The sequence below is a fragment of the Molothrus aeneus genome, chromosome 12, assembly GCF_037042795.1.
Source record: "Molothrus aeneus isolate 106 chromosome 12, BPBGC_Maene_1.0, whole genome shotgun sequence".
NCBI classification, from domain to species: Eukaryota; Metazoa; Chordata; class Aves; order Passeriformes; family Icteridae; genus Molothrus; species Molothrus aeneus.
The window spans coordinates 13,786,015-13,809,537 of NC_089657.1; the positions used below are offsets into that span (position 1 = coordinate 13,786,015).

At 39.9% G+C, this 23,523-nt stretch overlaps 1 protein-coding gene across 2 annotated transcripts; it reads left to right on the forward strand.

The window, feature by feature from the left end:
- The first annotated feature begins 18,841 nt into the window (after positions 1-18,841).
- Positions 18,842-21,119, forward strand: SELENOK (selenoprotein K). 2 transcript variants are annotated; one of them, XM_066558031.1, is made up of 4 exons: positions 18,842-18,885; positions 19,436-19,526; positions 20,304-20,384; positions 21,023-21,119. In XM_066558031.1, exons 1-4 carry the CDS (start codon positions 18,867-18,869, stop codon positions 21,117-21,119), a joined length of 288 nt encoding a protein of 95 aa, XP_066414128.1. In that variant the 5' UTR covers positions 18,842-18,866. The 2 variants fall into 2 exon arrangements, with proteins under 2 accessions (XP_066414128.1, XP_066414129.1); XM_066558032.1 differs by having other exon boundaries at positions 21,023-21,110.
- Positions 21,120-23,523: the final 2,404 nt, after the last annotated feature.

The following is a 23,523-nucleotide window of genomic DNA, read 5'->3' on the forward strand; positions in this document are numbered from 1 at the left end:
TTAACAACAAGCCCAATCTAAAGTGTTTCATCAAATATTTATAAGACAGAACACTGGCTGCTGTAGAAAAGGTCACTTCTCTAGGCAAAAATCATTGATTTCAATGTTAGTATATGCTTAAGTTCCCTGTGCTTAAGGCATACATTTCTTTATATCATTTATAATTTTGTGCAGAAGAGGAAAATTTCAGATGACAAAGGCACCTTCCTGATTTCCCTGTGCCTTAGGAAGGGGATTAACACACCTTATCTACAAAGATTTTTAATTTGCTTTTTGTTTTGAAACAAACCTGATTCTGTAGCAGAGAAAAAAGATATCAAGTTGTTAGCATAAATTATGATAACTGAAAACAATTTCTGAATTTTAAATTGTGATTTAACTGCATATTTAGCAATTGCTTTAGTATCTGCTTATGATGTTTATTTTCACTTTAATACATCTTTATTCATATTTGCTCCTTGTTATCACCACAGTGGAAAGTACTGTTTTGTATTTCAGTCCACTAAAGTCCATCAATACTTCGCAATACAAAAAAAAATTCTCAACAACTCTATTGGACCCAGAAAACAAAACAAAAGTTGAATTTCAGTGTCATTTACAGACATAATGATTGGTAAACACTGTTAAGTGTAAGGAAATTTCAGATCTGTTAACTTGCAAGGATATCTTTAAGTAGAAACAGAAACTGAACACACTCAGTTCAGGGAGTCACAAAGCCTTGGCAGAGTTCTGGTGGCTCTTTCCCTTTTAATGTCACTTTCCTTAGGTGCTGTTAGATTTCCTGGGAACATCCTTGCCAACAGCTGTGGTCTCACAGCCATTTGCATCTTTCTGGTCAAAATTATTAATTTCAGCCTTTTCCTACCATGGTTCTTAGAGAGCAGTGACAAGAGAAACAGGGTCCTTGTTCTAGGCTTGGCATACACTCTCCTTCACTCTCATCTAAGTGGACTGGTTTTGCCCTGAGTATCCTCCTATCCTGTCTGGAATTTCTAAACTATGGAGAGTTTTGGCTTAGTTTTTTTAACTTTGTCTTGATTTTTAAGAACCCCCATCATAGTGATATTTTAATGCACAAGATATGTAACTAGTTATTTATATGGTTTAAACAGTCATGTGCCTGTGGCAAATAACTCTCTCAAGCTGGTCCTACTCACACACCTACATAAAAGGAAACTCCACTGACATGCCTGCATACCTGCTGTTGTAACTGCATTCACAAGGCACTCGTGAATCTTTTGCATTTTACACAAACTTCTTGCAAGCTGAGCAATAAGTGCTCTGGTTACAGCACTGAGAAATGACAAAAGGCAGTGAAGAGGAAATCACCTTTATACAAAAGCTGGACAGCAGCATGGGAGCACAGCTGTGTGTCCCAGATTGCTATCCTGAAGGATGATTTTAATTTTGTTGTTCTCTATCTTTCCATTGTGAACATCACAAATGTTCAGCCTGGCTCCATATACAAAGCACTTCCTAATGAGTACAGAAGGATTTTTTCCTTGTTGCTATAGGATATTTACACTTTCAGGAATGCCTCAATTGGGAGCAGCACTTAAAATATATCAGCAATATTCCTTTGACATCTGTCACACACATTTCAGCACAGCCCTTTCCAACAACGTATTCTCATGAATCATCTACTTAAAATCTACCTCATGTGCCAAAGACATGGTGATAATGGAAACCTGACAGCTTTTTGGATTTGTTACTCTGATGAAACCAGGCAATATGCTGAGACAAGTCCAAGCACCTATAGGGAAGGAGATGGAATGATACAGTTGAATTCCATCTGTGTTACAATTCTTTGGTTTTTCTACATCATACAGTGAATTATTCACATTGCTTCCCATTCCACACCAGGATAGTAAGTCAGCCACCAGTGATCACCTTAAAAACAGGGGAACATCAGTTTTAATCAGGTAGCCTAAGCTTGCTGCTAGAACCCTAGAAGGCAAGCCATGAGGGAGACAGCAGCAAAGAGATTTAAGTTCAAGAAGATCCAAACATATTTAACCTCACTTTGGAGGCTGTCACCAACTCCCCTCTATCTGAGAAGGACTGAAGCACCCTTAAGACTTTTTCAAAAGACTTTGTTGCTAAATAATTCTTTCTTGCGAAAAAATCCTTAAAGATTTTAAGAACTTATTAAGTATATCTGCATTAAGCCAGCCAACCAACTCAGTGCTCCAGCTCTAACAGATACCAAGAGCAAATGTAAAGGGAAAAAAAGAAAGAAAAAAAACTTGGAATGATAACACTAAAGTTATATTCCCACAACTTCTACCAGCTTGCACCTTAGACATCTTGACCCAGAGTTGATACATTTGTACTTCCCTCTCCTTCAAGAATTTTCCTTTCACAAATTTGCATAGCCACTTTTTGAATTCACATAGAATCTACAACATGATAGAAGGGTTCCACAGCCTAATTCCATGGTGAGAACTACATAAGGCTTTGCAGCTCTTCTGTGCCAAAAACCTGAAACTGACTGGAGTGCCTTCTGCAGTTATAATGGAACTCTTACAGCGTGTTCCATACACAAATTTTCAATCAGTAATTTGGAGATGATCCCTGCAATGAAAACCTGTTGTACAGAATCTGCCAGGACTCAGCTGGAAAAGTGATGCCACGGCTGACCTGCACATTGAGCACTGAACTGGATCAGTGTCCTGGAGATCAGGAACTGCACCTGCCAAAGCAGGGAATGCATGTGCATCAACCACACTGAAACACAGAGATCTGCAAGCTACAAACCCTTTTAGCAAAAGGACTGGTGAGAGAAGGATAGTGTGAAAGGTCATTTCAGAGTAGATAAGAAAGAAGATATTTGTGTTTGTAATGTATCCCCAACATGCACAAGTGCCTCACATTACATCTAAATGCTTCCATGAAAGAGCATCATTACAGCAGACCTGTTCAAATAACACCCAGGGCTGATGATTTTGCCCTACTGACCATTCTGCAATATTTCTCTGTTATTATGCATTATAGCCCACAAGAGGCAGAGTCTTTTGCAGATGTAACCCTGAAGTTCAGTATCACTTACAAGAACATATACTACTTTGCCTTTTAACACTTGTGAGTTTTGTTTGCTTGGGTCTTTTGACAGTTTTGATACTGCTTCTATTATGGATTTTCAGGGATGCACTGAGAACATGGCAATCAAATTTGGAGCTCTGCAAAATTCTGGTATCCCAAGGACAAACCAAAGTCCATTCTCTGTAATGATACCCTCTGGAAACACATGCTGGACAAGACATGCTATGGGACAATTTTCCATTACTGCATGAAAAAAAAATCTATTTCTTCTTTGGAAAAGCAAACTACCACAAGGTGCACTTGATCTGTCTCACACTACCCCACTCTTGCTAATTTGCTGGAAATCTGTTGTAGATTCTGCCCTGGCTTTACTGTGTTTTATGCCTAAAACTATCTGATCAATAATTAATTTGCTTTGCAAAGGAGATTAGCTTGCTGGAAGGTGTCAAATATAGATAGTCCATGAGGGCTTGAAAAATCTCCATTTTTCAGAATTCTTTTTCTCAAGATTTCCACAGACTGAAACAGCACACACAAAATTGACCTGAAAAAGAACTTGGGGTTTTGACATGAGAATATGTACTAGTATTAAAAAGAGAGGCAGAAAGGTAGTTATTTTCTGTTCTCATAATCACCATAATTTTGTATTCATGATGACAGCTTACTGATAATTATGTGTTAGCTACCCATACATAGACACTGATATTTATACTGTCCTTGCATGCCACTTACTGAATGTAGGTTTTACATGACATGGTCACTAAGCTCCAAATAGTCCAACATCTTTTGTACCCAAGTCAAATGCAGTTCAAAGTGCTAGCAATTGCTGTGAACTATCAAATCCCCTAACGAGAGCTGATCTTCCCAATGAAGGGCCAATGTACACCATTTAGGCTTTACATCTATTTCATCCCCTTTTATGGCAGATATTTTATTTTGCTCATTGTTAAGATAAAACATTGAGCATTTTATTATGCTTATAAACTACCCCACCTTAATTTAAATACAGGCATCAGGCAGAATTCCTTAGAGTCTATATTACAAATACTGAATGCAACACCAGTAAGAATAATAGCTTAATAGGCTTCATCTAGCGGGCATAATTTATGCATATTTTTGTATACTCATCTCATTGCAATCATCTCTTAACCTTGAAATGCACTTTTTTGTTTTTAATTTTGTATGATTTTCATCTAAAAGGATTAAAAAATTCATCCTGGGAATTATTTTACACTAGTCTGTGACCTGACAGTTCTTATGCTCAGATAGCTCTGTGTTCTCTGAGGAACTAATGAGCTCATCATCTATGGAAAAAATACATACACAAAATCTGGAATTTTTTTATATGAGCCTACATGAAATAACACCTAAGGCTCTTGGGTTCACTCTTACTTCCCTGAATTGATTTAATATGCCACAAGTCCTTTGGAATGCAGTCAGAACAGGCTGTTACCTTTTTATCTTGGAGGGATACATTATGAAATTATTCTCCTCTTTTCATCCATAAACAAATCCCATGGTACCTTCACACCAGTCTGTCTTTCTTTTGTCTCAGATGAGGATTTCACAGGGTCCCTTATTTAGAGAAGTATCTTCTCACCTCCCACCTGCCCCCTAAGTTACTCCAACAGGCACACACCATAATAAGAGTGTGAGGTTGAGTTAGCAAATCCTCTGGGGAGCTGGGCAGGAGTAATGCACACATAAAACATCTGATGAACAGGCACATATCTTCCCAAGTACCTGGAAAATGCAATGTCCAAAAAACATTCACTGGGTTTTATAATTTTAAAAATAGAAAAAATAATCAGTGTTTGAGAAAGATGCAAAGGATGGAAGTGCAGATATACCTAATCTGCCCAAAAATCTATTTTGTGTAGGATTTTGCAGAGAGGAGGTCAAATTTTCTCACAAGGAAGTGGACTAGGTCATTAATGGGAGATTTTAAGCATTATACATTCACAACCCCAATTTTGTAAAAAAGTTTGAATATGCCCAAGAAGTTGTTCTCCCAACCACCCTCCCTGTAAAAATGTAAAACACTAAGAGAATCTATTGGGAAGAATTTCTAGAAGCACGTGGCTATTGAATAAAAAAAAGAAGAGAGAAAACCAGGTAGTTATTACATACTTGAAAATCATTAACTAGTGAAGTGAAGGTCACCACAAATGAAACAATGAAGCTCAGATGTACATTAGAAACTATTGCCAAGAGTATGGACCAGACTGTGCAGTGTGGAATCTGTGGGATCCATCTGGCTAGTGCACAAGAAAAAACTCCATCTTCCTTGGTACTTATCAAGCCAGATGATTCTACAGTAGTGTGAAAGTTCCCTCAGTTTATTTCAAGATACAAAGTGCTGCAGACATATGCTTTCAAAGGCTGCTGAGACAAAAAAATTAACAAATTTGGAACAGAAGGGCTATTAGAGGTAATTCAGTTTATGGCATGTACCAGGGCCCAAAGTGAAGAAGTTAACTTCTATTCATAGCCACGACCAGTTCTCCAATTTTTATTTTTTTTTTAGGAAATGATGCAGCTATGAAAAGAGCTAATTAACACAACACAGCTCCTGCTATACATGAAGGAGATGGGATCCACTACATTCTTTACTAGCACTATAGCAGCAGGTTTCTATTCATTTAATTCTAACCTTTCAGGTCACACTGCAAAACACTGAGTTGTTTTGAAAACTACAAGAACTCAGAAGAAAAAAATAATCAAGGAAGAGGTTAAAAGCAAGCATAATTAGAGACATGTAGCTGTTCATATAGATTGGTCCATAATAACACAGCATTGTCTGTCCCACAAAGAGATCTGAGTGCTTTCTGTACTTCAGAGAAGGCTACACATCTTTAAAAAGTAGTCACAGAAGTAAAAATAAACAGTTTCACATTTACACTTTGATGAGAGCCCCCTCTTGTATTCAATATGGTAGAAATCTCACTCATGGAGGTCTTAACTTTATTCAGTGAAGTTACCTTAAGTCAGTGATTGTTCCTAGGTACACAAGCCCTTGGACAACTGCGTGCTTTCCTGCACATGGAACTGTGCACCCTAAGTTGTGAATGTATTTAATTTCACTGAAACTCACAGATCAATTTCCACTCTAGCTCCTAACAGAATTTCACATATCACTTTCACATGTTGGTGAACACATGTCTGCAATTTAATATCTAACTACTTTCAAAACTCTCCCAAGTAAAGCAACATGAACATTTGAAGAGCATGGCTGAGATTCACTAGCAGATACATTTGTGTATTCCATGCCTCTCTAGGAATTTTTTCAGACATAGACCCACATAAGTGCATTTCCTCTTCACTCTAAGCTCAAGGCCAGGGACTCATTCTCTTAAAGTCAAACACATGAAAATTATATAATAAGAATTTATTTTAGACATTTTTCTTACCCTTTATATATCTTTAATAAAAATAAATATATCTTTAATTTAAAAAAATCAATGCACTCTTTTCTTCTTTTGTTACATTAAGTTTCTAGTACAGAGATACCATTATATGTGATATTAAATCACTTCATTGTTTCAACTATATGAGAAGTTTCAGACAAAGATTAGAAGCCACCTGCACCAATTGCTGCCTAAGCATTTCTGTGGATTCATGGCTGTGTAACTGACACCAGAAGCCTTTGCTCAAGTTTCTGCTATATGCATATCATTCCATTCACTGGGACTCTTTTAAACATAAGTTGATTTTCCAAACCAGACCAGTTTAATATGCAGGGTTTGCCTCTATTTAAGTTATTTCTAAAAGCAACATCATTGCTGTCTAGGCCTACTGCCTACATCTTCAGACAGCCCTTGCAGCAGCGTCCAGCCAATCCCAATAGTGCTCCCTAGAAAATCCAGCATGGGTCAATGCATCTTTTAAATAAAAGAAACTGCTTGAGAATTACCTGGTAATTCACTCTTAACTACACTGCATCATATCCTTTATAAGGCCTATGAACAGATCCAGTTTTCTTTTATTCTAGGCAGTCTTGAAGATTAAAGATAAAAAGATAAAACCAGTACATACAACTGGCTAAACACCAACAGGTTTGCAAACTATGGGTATAAAACCACTTGCTACTATGCCAGTGGGAATTTCAAGTGGCTAAGGGATATAGGGCTGGATTTTTTTTCACCTATTAGTCCAATATAATTCTTAATACATGAACACTGAGTAATATCTTGAGAACTAGAGAAACATTAATATATTCTTGATTCAAGTGAATGCAAGGCATTAGTACCTCCCTTAAATAAGGCAAATGCACCAAGGGAGAACATGATGACAGTGTTAAAGTTAACGACCCAGTGCAGCAGTATTTAAAACAGATTTGGCGCTAGCTTAATCACATTAATTGCCACATTGGACAAAGTGGAGAACAATGAATACATTGTCCCTGAATTCCTGAAGCAGCATCTTGTCCATTATGTTAAGGATGCAGTGACATTCATGATCTCCAGGTAACTGGAACTTTGAGTGTACTTTGTTTGTCCTGCTACATCAGCTAACTATGAATTATTAATCTAAGCAGTCTTCAAAGTATTTTTTTTCCCTACTCTGTGAAATACCTTTAACAAGGCAATCTGTCTCTTTACTTAATCACAGCAATGCTTGTCAAAGGCCATTACCAGTTTGAGGATAAAAGGGTGAGAAGAGGAGAGAGAATGTCATCTGGTGCTACTGCCCTAAGATGATTGGCACTCAGCTTTAAGTACGTGTACTCTTCCCTTTCCTAAAAAAATTCACCAGGAAGGAACTGGGTTTGTCAGAAAGCACCAACAGCCATTCCCCAAAAAGTAACCTCAGGCCTGCCTGGGGTTGGGAAGTTGGCAGAGCCTTTTTTCCCCGTGAAGTTTCAAGGTGTTGAAGAGTATCTGCACTGTGGCCCTGCAGCCTCACGCTGCCCACAGCCACCTGAACAGTCTGGGCTGGGCTGGGCAGGCTCTTCTTCCTACAGCCTCACAGTCTAAGTACATCAATTAATTCATTGCCCCTCAGACATTGCTCCCTCAGAACAGCCAGCAATGCACTAGAGTTCCCACCATTCCTCCACAGGTCCAGAAACAAGGAATGAGTAGACTGAAGGAAAAAAAAATAAACAGCCCTGTCACGCTGTATTCTTCACTCCTGGGCAATCAACAGAAAAGACAGACATGGCAAGAAAGACGTGAACTAAGTCAGGATGCTACAAAACACATAATGGATCCGACTGATTAACAACAATAAAATAAAGATAAATACAACAGGATGTGTGTTACAAAAATCAGAACTCACATAACTGCTATCACAGGCATCAGGCATTTAAAATAGGTTCATTGACAAAAGAGAATGAGAAATAACTGGAATAGTATTTCCCACGATACAATGAATACAATCAGATTAAAAAGTCCTATTTTCATTCAAAAACGTCTAAGGACTACACTCACTAGTGAAATAGATAATATTATTAATCAAATAACCTTGTAGAATAAAGGCAGTACTCATACCTTTTTAATTAGATAAAGGTTTTCAGGGGGAAAAAAAAACAAAATCCTGATTTTCTTTTTATCTTAGTAGATGGAACTAACATAAAAAATTAAGAGTCTGTATTTGTTCACATCTCAGAGAGGTCAATTTTTAATAAAAATTTCTTAGGAAAAGAAAATCAATTTAGTTACCTTTCATTTCAAGCTCCTAGATTAGATAATTTCGCCTCTTCCATAAAATTAGTCAAGTTTGTGTATATGACCATGTACACATTGCTTGAGCAACAAAGCTGAGAAGTCTTCTAATTACATCCAAGGTCATGGAACCAAAGTGGACAATGAGACTTCCAGATTTTTTTCTGCTTACACTATCTTTTTTTTTTTTTTTGCAAGCATTATCTCTTAAGGGAAAGAATCTGCTGTCAGCAATTGCAATATTTTCTGCTAAGTCATTCCACCACCTTGCAAAGACTTTTAAAACATAAAAGTGATTTACAACAACATTTTAAAACAAAATGCTGCACCAGTTCTATGAGAGAGGAGCAGTGTATCAATATGCAAAGAAAATGAAAGCTCCTGCCAAAAAAATTAGCAACAATTTGTAGGAATTTTGCAGAGTCACAGCAGGCCTAGGACCTCAAAGACCCACATGATTTCAAATACAATAAATTCTGATAAAGGACTGACCAAGCTTAAGAGGCTCTGTAAAGACTAAACATGAAGATGAATGAATCAGTAAAATTAAACTGGCTTCAGAACACAGGTTGTGAAAACTCTTGGTGCACAACACATGCAGTAACTCTTGAGCCTAGAGAGAGACATTTCTGCCTTGTTCTAGCTGGTAGGAGCCACAACACAGTGTTACAGAAACAGCCACAAAGACATTTCCTTCCTAGGGAGGGTCTTCAGACCTCTGAAGATGACCTGAGTTTTCTCAGCAAGGAGAAAAATAGCTGCAGCTCATGCATAAAACTCACTTGCCCAGAAAACACTTTTCTCCCTTGATTCTATATTTAATTGCTTATTTATACACTTCCTCTAATTTCTGCTTATCCCAACTGTTTTGAACTTACCAGTGGCTGTATAGATGCCATAAAATACTGAAGGAATAAATTGCTGAGATGAGGGTAAGTGCATCATTTTCAGGGTTTTTCTTATTACAGGTCACATATTGCAAAAAGGAGATCTACACTTCACAGCCAGGGGATGGCAGGTTCAGGGAAGGCAGCAAGAGGGAGGGGGAAAAACACCCACAAAACTTACAAAAATACATAGGCTCTTTTTACATTGTACTGAGGTGATTATGGATCCCCACAATAACATTAATACTAACTCTCTAGGACAAAAATCACAATATAGAATTAAAATTCTTTTGTTCTCACAGTTGAGATCGGTTGAGTCTGTTCTGAAGCAGTTTTGGTGTACCAGCTGCACAAAAGGGAAAGTTTATGTAATGACATGGGGAGGGCTGCAATCCCTGTTCTGTCCCTTTTAATTCTGGCTTTTCAAATGACATGAGGAACCCAGGTGGAAAGAATCACTCTGCATGTCTGGCCATGTGGCAGAAAGGAAAATGTAATTGATTATTCTTATTAAGGGAACTGGTTTTTCAAGTTTATTCAGTTTCATGCTTAAATTAAAGTACGCAGTGTAGTTAAATATTCTGTCTTTATTTTAGACATAGCTTGAGCTGACTATAGGTATTTCAATGAAAGCAACAATGAAAATGGTAATATAAACCTAAGAAAGTTAATGGAAAGGGAGTGAAGAATGCTGTGGTCAAAAACTCAGATCTTGAAATGCACTCACATCTTGAAGTCTGCACACTGTCCCTGCTTCTGTCTGTAAAAATATTGAGTTGCCTCAATTCCATCAAAAAGAAAGAATGACCAGAAAAAGACTGAGATATTAACATTAAGAGATTCAAACAACGGCTTCAGAGGCTAAAAGGAAGAAGTTGTCTTCCAGTTTTTCTTTTATATAAGTTTAATAATAAATTACTCCTCTGTGCTTAATCACTTTGCAGGCACATCACTCTCTGGGTACCCAAATGCTGGATGTGTTCACCCACTGGATATGTTATCACTGCAGCATTTCTAAATGGACCAGAAACTGCTGAAGGAAAGGTTCAAGGAAGGTACAGAACTATATAAATAATTTACCCATTGGGAGAGACCCCCACATTTTGTATTGTTTGTAAGAAAACACTCAGAAGCCATCTCTGCATTTGTGTTCCCAAAGGACACATGCTGTCAGTAGTTATCAAGAATCTGTGACTTTTATGCAAATTAGGTAATTTACTGTCCAATTATGACATTTCAATACAAAAGCAAAGATTTCATAAGCTACTATTAAATTTTTATTTAAAAAAATGATTCACGTAGTCAGGTGTCATCTGAAAAAGAGATTTAGAAAATAAGTCTTGAGAGGAAAAAAAAAAATCTCTAAATCAACACATGATGCTGTCAAGCAATGAAACACAGCTCAAATTTGAAGGCAATAGCATCAGTTTTCCATGCATGGAAAGCTACTAACCCAAAGTAACAGAAGGAACTTTAGGCTATTAGTGAAGTTTCTGTGTCTTCAAAACAGCTGTAATTGACAAAAGAAAGCAACCTGACAAAATACAGCCCATGGTTCCAGAACCTGCATTCTGCCTCTCAGCATTGAACAAGTGAACTCTGATGGGATCAGTCACACTGCAGCAGGAAACAAAGTGATAGCCAAAACTGCTCTCCATTGATGGTTTTTTTTTTCAGCTTGCTCTCAGGAACATGTTTTGAACAGCTTAAAGTGGGGGATCTGGAAACAAGCACCTTCTAAAGTCTATCAGCCTAATAAAGCATTGTAGTCTGCTGTGAGTTTAATTTTTTGGAAGCTTCTCTCACACTATTTTAGCTGTCATTTCTTTGATTAAGTCTACAGAGATTGGAGTACCTGGCTAACAGCCTGGAAGAAAGCCTTGTAACATAAATGATTATGGTACAGGGTGAAAGTATGAACCCAGAGAAACAATCTTTACACTTTCTCTCTCTCCTTAATGACTTAAAATTATGAAAGGCTTGAAGGGTGCAGGACAGGTCTTCAAAAGCAAATAGCCAATTAAACACAGAACTTCATCGCCAACTGTCTCCTTACCTTGCTGCCACACACCTGCAGATTTGCTGCACAACAAACAAAAGCAGTTTCCTCAAGCCTGGCATCCGTCCTTCCCTCTGGCAGCCACCTGAAGAGCTGGACACTGAGCCCCTCTGCCCTGGGACCTGTTGGGGACCCCGTGTGCTTTGCTGGGTCAGCAGCAAACCCCAGCCCACAGGGTCATGGTGCAGCTGGGAAATGCTCAGGAGCACCTTCTCCACCAGTGCCACTCACCTAAAGCATTACACAGGTGATGTCCAGCACCACTTAGAGAGGTTCAGGAGATAACTGCTGCCAAAGCAACTGGGCTGCAGTAGGTTGGGTTTGGTTACACCCTTCATAAGGAAGGCAGCCATGAGACCTGCTTGTTAAAATCCTTGTGTTTTCATGCTGGTGCCTGACTTCATCCTCACAATCAACTGATGCTCACTGGTTTTCTACAAAATCATGTCACACAGTGGGACAGTGCAGGACAGGATTGTCTTGCCTTAGGAATGAGTTAGAGAAACAATGCCAAGATAGACTGAAAACCTCTGTTAATGATGGGAGACATGCAGCTGGAACACAAAGGGAGAGAAGCAAATCTTGCAGCCCAATGGCTGCTTCTAATATCCATAGAAAGGTTGCAGATCCACAGCAGGAGGCAGCAAGGATGACTGGAAAGTCTCTGAAAGGAGTTCCAGGCATCAAACGCTTTGCTGTAGCTCTTTCCAGGACCTGCTGTCAAACACTTCAAAGAAAAGCTCAGGAGATACCAGCTGAGATAAATATGAGAATAAGCTCCTTAGTCAAACATCTCAGCTTAATTCCTACTGCTTGGAGAATCAGAGGTGATTGCTTATATACCTGACTGGCTTTAAAGCATAAATTTAAACACTGTTCTCAGTAAAAAGCATGCAACTCCTTTTGATTGTCACAGATTATTTTCTTTTGTCCAACAGCAAGAAGACTGAAGGAATCCAATGCCTAAGGAAAAAATGTCTTTCCTTAAACTCACCTCTACTTTCTCCAAAAAGAAATTGAGTTTTGACAGCAGACTAGAATGTGAGCATCCTACTATGAAAGCATAAGATCTAAAATGCTTGATTTCAAAGTCTCAAGAAAAACAGTCTGACTCTGCAGGTTTTTTTGGGGTGTTTTTGTGGGAAGAACAACCTCCTTCCTCATGGAAGTGCTTTTCTGTCACAAGACCATAAAGATACCAGTTACCACCCACTAATTTTCACTGTCATCAAATATTTCTGTTACCAAAGAAAATGAAAAACTTTCCACTGCTTAATCCATTTACATGTTTATATATTTCAACTCCCTCATTTTTTATTTTTTCAGACACCACCAATCTATCACTGCCTTTGTTTCTAAAAGAAATCAACTTTTACCATCTTCTTCAATACGACTATAAGACCTTTTTTTAATGCAGTAATTAGAATTCAACATATTACTTTATGGGAGAACTCAACAAGAAACTTTATCATGTCATTACTTAGTCTGGCTTGCATTCTTTTTCTGTACCACTGAAGCTCAGCTTCACACTGACTGGATTGCTGGAGACCTTTAATTTCTACCATAGTTATTGATGAATAAAATTAGCACTTCAGAATTCTTTACAGGTAGGCTTTTCTGCTTCCTTAAGCACAAAACACATGATAATTCAATTGCAATTAATTTTAAACATAAAAAAGTTACTGAAAATCCTTCTGAATTTGAAACCCATTTAAGTCAGGCATAAAAAGAAGACTATTTAAAGTCATGACAATATGACTGTAAAGAACTGAAACCATGTTTTTTTCATCTAAAATCTGTCATCTGATGAAAATGAACAAAAAAATATTGAAGTTGATATTCAATTTCTTACTGGGGGCTAGTTCTGCCTCTGATAGCACAGAGCCCATGTACATTATGTTCTAGATTGTGAGCTATAATGCAGTGGATTGCATTAAATAAGAAAAAGATGGGAAATGCAGTAAATAGGATAGTAAAGAGTGTCACCTGTATCTTAAAATCAGAATCTTTAAGGTCCTCTATCATGTGATAATGACAGAAGCAAATGTGATTTTTGCACAAAAGCTAAACCTGGGAGGAGGTCTGTGCTCCACAACCAGATATTAGATAACACTTCTCCAATTAACTCTGTGTGGTGGGTGGGACACCAGGCACCCACCCCAGCCACTTTATCACTCCCCTTCACAGCTGGACAGGAAGAGAAAATATAATGAAAGGTCCATGGGTTAAGGTCCAGGAGAGAGATTACTCACTAAATGCCATCACAGGCAAAACAGATTTGAACTGGGGATATTAACTGAATTTATTACTTGCAAAATCAGAGTAGGATAAAAAGTAAAATAAATCTTAAAACTACCTTCCTACTACTCCCCTCTCCTTCCCAAGCTCTGTCTGCTCTCTCCAGCAGCACAGGGAGACAGGGCATGGGGCTGCTGGTCAGTTCATCACACACTGTTTCAGCCACTGCTCAGAGCTTTTCCCCTCCTCCAGCCTGGGGTCCCTCACATGGGATACAGTCCTGCAGGAACTTCTCCAGTGTGAGTCCACCCCACCTTCAACAACTACATGCTTTTAAAATAACTACACTGTTTGTACCCATTCAAAGGTGTTTTGATTGCACAAACATTAAAGTAAGAAATTTTTGGAAGACAAAAAATTGATACTAATACAACAGAACCATACAAGCTCTTTAGAACGCCAAATAGATTATGGATTGGCTTCATCCAGCTACTTCTGCCAAGTATCCCAGGTGCTATTTTTACCTTGGCTGTTAAGGCTGAAGCAGTTGAAGAAAGTTTAACAGCTAAAAGGGTATATCAAGTATCAGAGATGCCTCTAGCCATAGCTAGAGCCTTGTTCAATTTGCCACCTTATTTGCATCACCCTTTCCAATGCACTAAGTGAAATTCTCAAAATTTGTTAATCTTGTCATACATGGTTTTGTACCATTTCCACTGACACGGAAACTGCTGACCATTAGGAAATTGCTGGCCATTACTGCTGCACAGAAAGGAAAAAACAGGGTTTCATTTGCTGAGATCTGTTGATTCCAGAACTGTTTATCCGCACAGTGTCTTTGCCAGCTGCCAGTCCTCAGTGCACACAGCACGTGAGCAGAGCTGATCACTCTGTGCCCACGCTGCAGGAAAGCTCCAGCTGCTGTGCAATCTCAGCCTTGCTTCATCAGGGGAATCCACTCCTGGCACAGCAATGGCACGCTCAAGTGCCCATTAAAAGGCTCCAAATGCAGACACAAAGCTCCAAACACACAGCAAAGCAAATATGAATCAAGAAGAAACACTTCTACTCACTCAGTCATCAGTGTAAATGCAACCCCTGCACATGCAGCAGGAAACAGCACAGGGAAATCCCAGCTGCACATATTTTCAGCAATATCACATCAGTGAGGCCAGAGGACTCCAGTATCTATTTTGTGCTGTAATTGCCTCAGACACAAAAATAAAGATAAATGACAAACAGTAGCACCTGGCTGGAAAGCAAGTCTTCCCAGCTTCCTTTCCCACTTTTCATGCAGGAGTTTCCTCAAACAGCCCATACCTGTCCCACCAGGTGGCTGATAAGAATGTTCCAGCTATCTACAAGCAGCTCCACAGCACCACTGAGCTAAAGCTTTTTTCCCCTCCTTTGAGTAAATTCACAACCAAGCTATCACCAAAAACAGACAGTCTAATGCATACCCAACAATTAAGACAGCTTTTACAGATAACAGAAACACACTATATGCCCTAGCAGGCCCCAGAGAACATATTCAATGCAAAACCTTTTGAAGGAGAGCAGGTTTACTTAGATATGATAATGTCTGGCATTTAAACCACTCTTCAGCATTTCAAGATGCCATTTTCCCCTTCAAATATTTATCTTTTCAGTCTTTAGAGCATCTCTCCCTGATTTTCTAGTACTATCGTGCTAAACAAATCAATACAAGCAAATTTTTGTGTGCAGATAAGACCAAAATCACAGTAGAAGACTCTGACATCAGCTGAAGCCTAGGGTCACCTGTAGCTGATGCACTGCCCTGGTCTGTGGGCTAAACAGTCTGGCAAAAAAGGCAACATTCACATCTGTCTAAACAAATCCATTTCCCTGGTTAATCATTCCTTTTCATTTCTAAAGATACCACAACAGTATAATAACATCATTGCTAGTATCAAAAAGTAAAATCTAGGAGGTGGCAACACCTATACGAAATCTGCAGGTGTGCTTACAAGCTACCTTTACAAAGATGATTTTAAAATAAAGGAAAAGCAGTGGAAAAGGATAATCCATAATGTGAGCACTTATTCTTCAAATTTCATTGTATAGACTTTTACTTTTCCTAAGAAAGCTAAATATTTTTAAAGAATTCAGAAAAAGAAGAAAAACATGCCAAGGTAGGCACTCTGTGTGCGCACATTCACAATCCAGACTCATCAGGTACATGAAAAACCAAATTCACATGCACTAGCAGAAAGCATAACAAGACAAAGGATATTTGCCTTAAACCAAAACACTGACAGAGTCTGAGACTGCTCTAACTGACAGATGCAAGTATATCCTCAAGAAACTACATAAGTGGGAGAGTAAGAAGGGCAGTTCTATTTCAGGCTTTGCCATTAACTTAGCACATAGGTTTGAGGACTTGATTTTTATTTGCAGTTGACCCATGTCACAATCATTATTTTTGCTATCTGCTATATTTCAAAAGGTCACTATTACATTCATTTATGTTCACCTTTTTTTCATTTCTACAAAAAACCAAAAAGCCAATTGTTCCACTAACAAAAAAGGATGCTTGCTATCCCACTAATTGGGGAAAGTATGCAGAGTTGGAGGAAAAAAAGGAAAAAAGCCACGATAAACATTTATTTTAGACACCTTGTTACTGTCACAGCAAACATCACAGCATATCTCACAGTTAAGAAAGCCACCATACAGAGTATCCCCATCCACGTTCAGAAATCTTCAACACACACACAGTAACACCATACCTCTTCAGAGGGCTTCAGCTGCCTGCCCATACAGAGTAACATCCCCTCACTTTAGGAGGCTGCAGGGGTCTCCCCTTTGTTAGCCCAGCCTTTTATCCCCTCCTGTTGATGCACTGCACCTGTGTGCCCTCTGCTCCCTTTGCTGGTTGGTCAGGGCACCCCATGGCTCGTTACCCTCAATGCTGCTCACCTGCTGCTCACAGCTGTAGCCCATTGGGGATGATGAGGCTCAGCCACAGCCCCACTCCCAATTACCACAAACTCTGCACCTACACATTACAGACACTTTTCTTTGCTAATTGCTTTCAGTTGTTTGCAAGAGTTTATTCACAGCCATCGAACATTTATGAACACCTGTCAGGAGCAAACAATTTCTTTACTGTGGGACAGCTGCCCTGTCAGAGACGCTGTATTACAATTCCACATTCAGAAAACACTCTTCTGTTATTCTCCTCTTAGCAAAGGACTTTACCTCATCATCATTAGGAAAAGACAGGTGTTGCAAAGGAAATATTAAAGTGTTTTTACATATTTTTTTATTGCTGTTTCACATCAGAATTAACATCCCTTCTTTATTAGTTCAGCTTAAAAACTCAGAGAGAGAAGGTATTATATTAAATTTGCCCATAAAGCTGTATAGTTACCCCCAATTTTACAAGCATGTATTCTCCAAGAAAAGGATTGCTAGCCAATATTTGCAGAGCAAGGTTTTTATAAAAATAAAATAAATTAAAAGAAATACTCAATTTAGGGTTGAACATTCCTACGAATATAATGTACATAGCCACATACTTGTCATTAAATACAGGGCATAAAAGTTCCCTTTGGAGAGAAATGTTAACTCATTTCTGCACTTGGTTGTACTTCTATCATTACTGCAGAAGGCGACTAGGAACACTTCGTTTTTATGAAATCGTGACTATTCCAACTCCTGTTACTATCACTAAACACAGCAAAGAAGCTCCAACAGCACTGGAATGATAAATTATTATTTATTTTATTTAATAAAAAATAATATTTATTTAAATAATAATATTATTTATTTAATAAATAATTTAACCAGACCCGCCCTCCTCGGAGGGAGGAGCCGTTTCCTGAGCACCGCCTGCCTCAGGCCGGCTCCGTCGCGGCTGCCGAGGGGTCCCGGTACCGGGACTGTGAGGGGATCCCTCGTTAATAACAGCGGCTGCTGAGGGGTCCCGGTACCGTAACTGTGAGGGGACCCCTCGTTAATAACAGCGGCTGCTGAGGGGTCCCGGTGCCGGGGCTGTGAGGGGATCCCTCGTTAATAACAGCGGCTGCCGAGGGGTCCCGGTACCGTAACTGTGAGGGGACCCCTCGTTAATAACAGCGGCTGCTGAGGGGTCCCGGTACCGTAAGTGTGAGGGGACCCCTCGTTAATAACAGCGGCTGCCGAGGGGTCCCGGTACCGTAACTGTGAGGGGACCCCTCGTTAATAACAGCGGCTGCCGAGGGGTCCCGGTACCGGGACTGTGAGGGGACCCCTCGTTAATAACAGCGGCTGCCGAGGGGTCCCGGTACCGGGACTGTGAGGGGATCCCTCGTTAATAACAGCGGCTGCCGAGGGGTCCCGGTACCGGGACTGTGAGGGGATCCCTCGTTAATAACAGCGGCTGCCGAGGGGTCCCGGTACCGGGACTGTGAGGGGATCCCTCGTTAATAACAGCGGCTGCCGAGGGGTCCCGGTACCGAGACTGTGAGGGGATCCCTCGTTAATAACAGCGGCTGCTGAGGGGTCCCGGTAGCGGGGCTGTGAGGGGACCCCTCGTTACCAGGGGCACTGGGAGGAACCTGGTTAATAACAGCGGCTGTTCAGGGGGACCCCTCATTATCCGTTAGTAACAGGGCTGCTGACAGAATCACAGAATCACAAGGCTGGAAGAGACCTTCAAGATCATCGAGTCCAACCTGTTCCCTGACACCTCAACTAAACCATGGCACCGAATGCCATATCCAGGGATGGTGACTCCACCACCTCCCCAGGCAGACCATTCCAGCAGGGACCCCTGGATAACAGGCGGTCCTGAGCGGGACCCCGTTAATCTCAGGGGCTGCACGTCCGTGCCCTGAGGCGAGGGGACGGAGAGCCCAGCACGGCCCCTGAGCCGCTCCTCCGCGGGTGCCGCCGTCACCGCTCGCTGCCCATGCGCGCGGCGGCCGCGCAGGCGCAGGGGCGGGGCGGGGGCCGGGCCGGCGGGCAGCCATGGTGTACATCTCGAACGGTGAGGGGCCGGGGCCCGGGGCAGCCGCGGTGTGTGTCTGCAGCGGTGGGGGGCCGGGCCGGGGCCTGGGCACCGACCGGGGGTACCGGGGCTGCGCTGCGCCGAGCGCCGCCCCCAGCGCCGCCGTTGCCGGGACAGCCGGGCAGGGTCTGGCAGCTGCCGGTGTCGCGTCACCCCGCGTTGCCCTGCGGCCTGTGGCCGAGCCTGGTCTGCTTCTAAAGCGGATTTGGGGACTTTGGCGAGTCCAAGTCCGTGCTGCAGACACCGGGAGCGTCACACGGCAGCACTTGAACCGCTTACGGGGAATCAGACTCTGCCTGGTACTTTGTGTGGGTTTTCTGGACACAGAGCTCCTGTGGCGGTGCTGACCCCTTTAGCTGACGTACTTGGGCAGTAACCTGCAGAAAATGAAACTCCCTGCCATGAAGTGCAGTTTCACCATCCCAGCTGCAAACTCTGGACTTAGCAGATCTGGTTTTGTGTAATGCACTGTTCAGTGTCACACACTGAACATCTTGTATCTGTTATGTTACATCTGTATATGTTACAGGACAAGTTTTGGATAACCAGAGTCGGGCTCCCTGGAGGTTGTCATCTATAACAGATTTCTTCTGGTCAATAGCAGATTTTGTGGTTCTGTTGTAAGTAGAAGTTAATTCTTTTGGTGAGCTTCATTTTAGATTTGACAGAGGTGGAAGTTACACAATGCTATCAGTAACACAACAATAAAAATATTATATTTACTCTCTAGCATTCCAGATGTATAAATGCTTTACTACAACTATGTGGTTGTGTTTATTAAGCACAGTATACTTAACAAAAAGTGCATGAAAAGTGGTTATAACTTATTGGCAGTTCAAATGAGTTTTCTTACATTTCATCTATTTTGATACTGCAAAAAGAAAATACACACTTTTGTTAAAAAGCATCTACTAGCTGTATATAAATAATTGGGCTGTTTGGAGAATTTCTACTGGTGACAATAGATTCTGACTACATAAAAGTAATCACACAGTAAACACAAATTTGGATCAAAGCCAGTTAACAAACACAAAGTTCATGTGGTGTTTTCAACAGTTCTTAGTGATTTCAGTTATAAGTTTATACTTTATGCATTTCTTGCATATTACCAAGAAAATTAGATTTTATAATTTAAAATCTATAATTATAATTAAAAATATATAATATAATTTAGATTTTATAGTTTAAGCTTCACTGTAATTTGGAATTATTTCAGATTTTAGTTTCATATGTAGGAGACAAACTGCCAAGATTTAAACAACAGTGATCATGAGAGGATACACTGTTCATTCCTGAACACTACTTACTGGTTTTCAGCCATTTCTTACCTTCCAATCAAAATATTCAAAAACTATATCCAGCTATCAATTCACCTAACCATTGTTTTAATTTTTCAGTTTCCAGAGCATTATTCAACCAGATTTAAGAAGAAGAGGCTACACATCTTCCTCCTATTCAGGATACCATGATGGAAGAGGGTATTTTTTTCATATTCACACCAGTTTTTCCCCTATCTTGGTGAAGTGACATGAATCTGAGTAGATTATAGTTGTGATTTGCATTGAATTGGGTTGTACAGGAAGGCTAAAATGGTTATCTGCACTATTGTTGGTAACAGCTGCAATAGCAGTACAGACAAGCACTCTCTGAAAATATTTTTGAAGCCTACCTAGGAGACAAGATATATCGTTAAAGATAAGACGATATATATATATATATAGACAAGATATATTGTTAAAATTTTATTTTCTTAGACATGTTTATACTCAGCATTTGACTTGCATTAGTGCAGTCATTTCTTGCATTACATTACCTAAAGTAAAACACTAGTTTAGGGGTGTAATTTCTATGAACACTGCAGCCTAAGTGTTTTGTAGGACTGTGTAAAAGCATCAGTCTAAAAGCATCTGTGTAAAAGCATCTGTAGCCTTCTCACATCACACAGCAGTAATGAAACAGGAGAGGATTTTTGTGATAGTGGGGTTGGGGTTTTCTTACAGCTTTCCAGGTGAAACTCAACTTTAGAGATTCAGACTTTTCCACTACTGACATTTAGAGACAGTTATTGTATTTCATGTTGAAAAGTTTAATGAAGGTAGAATTCCTTTCTTTTCAGGCCTCCAGCAAATCCTCGCCGTAGGATGGGCCGAATAAATCACTGGGGTGGAGGCCCCAGTCCACCACCAATGGCTGGAGGTGGATGAGGAAGGTAATTCCAAGTCTGCTGTATCCTGCTTTGAAGGGTTTGAGGTTTTTTTTAATAGCAGTGTTAATTCAGGGTTAAGGTAGAATGGAGTGTTTTTTCCTCCTGCTGCACAAGTTACCAAAACAGGAAAATAATCAAAATTTTTCAATAATAAAAGAAATAAACGTACTTCTAGTGAAGGGGAGAAAAAGCAGGGGGAAGGGATGTTCAAAAGGATTTTCGTTTAGGAATGGTGGGCTTTCACTTTTAATTGCACAGAAGTTGATGGACAAAGTGCAGCAAAGATTTTTGAGCACAGCTGATAAGTTATTTCTAACTTCTCATTTTTTCGGCTGCTTATTTAAAGATCAGATTGTTAGAAAATGATGCTTTGTTTGCATTTCTAATAGTTATATGACATGTGATGGGTTTTGGTTAAAGTTGATATTTCTCAACAGAAAAGAAAGAAAAATATAAAGTTGTTACAAGACAGTAAAAATGGGTTTTTTCCTCCATTACAATGATACAGCCATACCAATCTTGAATTCCAATAAAGTATAAAAATCAGAATTGCTTAAAAATAGAGGTAAAATTAAAAGAGGTTTTACATTTCTTACAGCTGCCTGATATTTAATTCTGTTTAATAATTAGTTTGGCTGCTGGGAGTTACAGCTGACACTGAGTGTATTTACAGTATGGTTTCATTTACTTTAAGACTTAAGTAAACAATGTTTGTTTTTGATCAGTCACTCCTATTGTTACTATAATAAAAGTTAAAAGGAAAAAAAAAAACAACCCATGCCAGTGGTTAATACCTGTAAACCTTGTAGGAAAAAGTTCATATACCAGGAAACACAGACACCAGTATTTCAGTTCACTGGAACAAGGATAAGCTTCTTCCAAGTGGGAGAAAAACCCCAGGAAGTTGTGGTGGTTTTTTCTTGTTGAGTAGACAAAAGGCCAGCAAAGACTGTGGAGATGGCTTTTGGTTAATCACAGCAATGTGTAACCTGCTCAGAAATAAAGCTAGCAAGTCTTTAGCATGTCTCATTTAGCTAAATTAAAAGCAATATTATTTTAAATTTTTTACTTAATTTTATCTCACAAAGAGGCCTCTTTACATGTACTGTTACTGCTTTATCTTTCAGGTAAACGCCTGCTGAAGAGGCAGGCACAAGCATACACATCAGCCAGATGAAAAGAAGAGTTTAGTGGTGGACCAAATGGGGATGTGTATGCCTGACTGGAAACTGTTCTGTGATAGAAGCAGATCAATGAAGTTGTACTGGGAACTCCTTCCTCAAGGATCCGGTGTAACTGAACCACAGTTTCATTAAATATATGTTTACTGTCTAAAGTCTTTGTATAGTTTCTGAACATTTTACTGTAGTTGCAAAGTTGTAAGTAAATTATATTTGGCTTGTCACAAGGCTGATTTTCTCATCATTTTTAGAAACTGAAGAAATCTGAAGTACAATAAGCCTTCTGCTATTCAGATGAGAAAAAATACATATTTATAGTTGATAGAGATGGTCCCTCAAGAGTCAAAGCAGCAATTCCTAAGAGCTTTTATACTCACACTCTCTGGACAAACACTCTGCTGTATTTTCTTTCTATTAATGGTACTCTAAAAGCACTTCAAAAATGCAGCGAACAAATTACTTTGTTTTACAACCCTTGCTTCAGTAAGGTCCATAATGGTTTTTATAACAGAAACACCTCTTGAAAGAGCTTCATTCTCCACTATAAACTTATTGAAACGTGTAAAAACATTTACTGTACAAATTTTGGGGTTTTTTTACAATAAAAATAGGTGTTGTTATTATTACATGAAGAAAAAAGAGGTCAACTCAAATACTAACAGCTCTCCCAGAGTAGTTATTTTCTTTCAAATAGTAACCATCTTTTATCTGATTTACCCTTTTTCAGGATGGGAATTTCTCATTGCTCTCGCACTGAATGTATTCCTTAGCGGGAATTTAATTAGTCCTTAGCGGGAAATTAATCAACAATGCCCCTCAATTAACAAGGCACTCCAGCAGATACCACTCCTACCTAACACAAAATTCCTCTCTTTTCGACTCGGCTGTACAACAGCAACTTTCAGCCTTTAAAAACCACATCTCCCCCAGCTGCAGTCAAACATCCTCTCTGCACAGTTTATAAAGGAGCTCGCTGCCCACAAACAGGGAGGCCCTTACATGGTCAGCTCCTCACAGCTGTACCACGCACACCAGCTGCACTACAGTCTTGGCATAGAGTATTTTAAGCTGCTGGAGGGCCGTATGCCCCTCCTGCAGCCCCAGCCCAGCTGAGAGCGTTTGGTTGGTGCTCCACCAGACCCGCGGCAGCAGTAGCAGCGGGGCTGCTCCCCAGGCTGCCCGTGCCGCTGCCGGGCTCCTCAGCGCCGGAGCGGGAGCCCCGCACTCCAC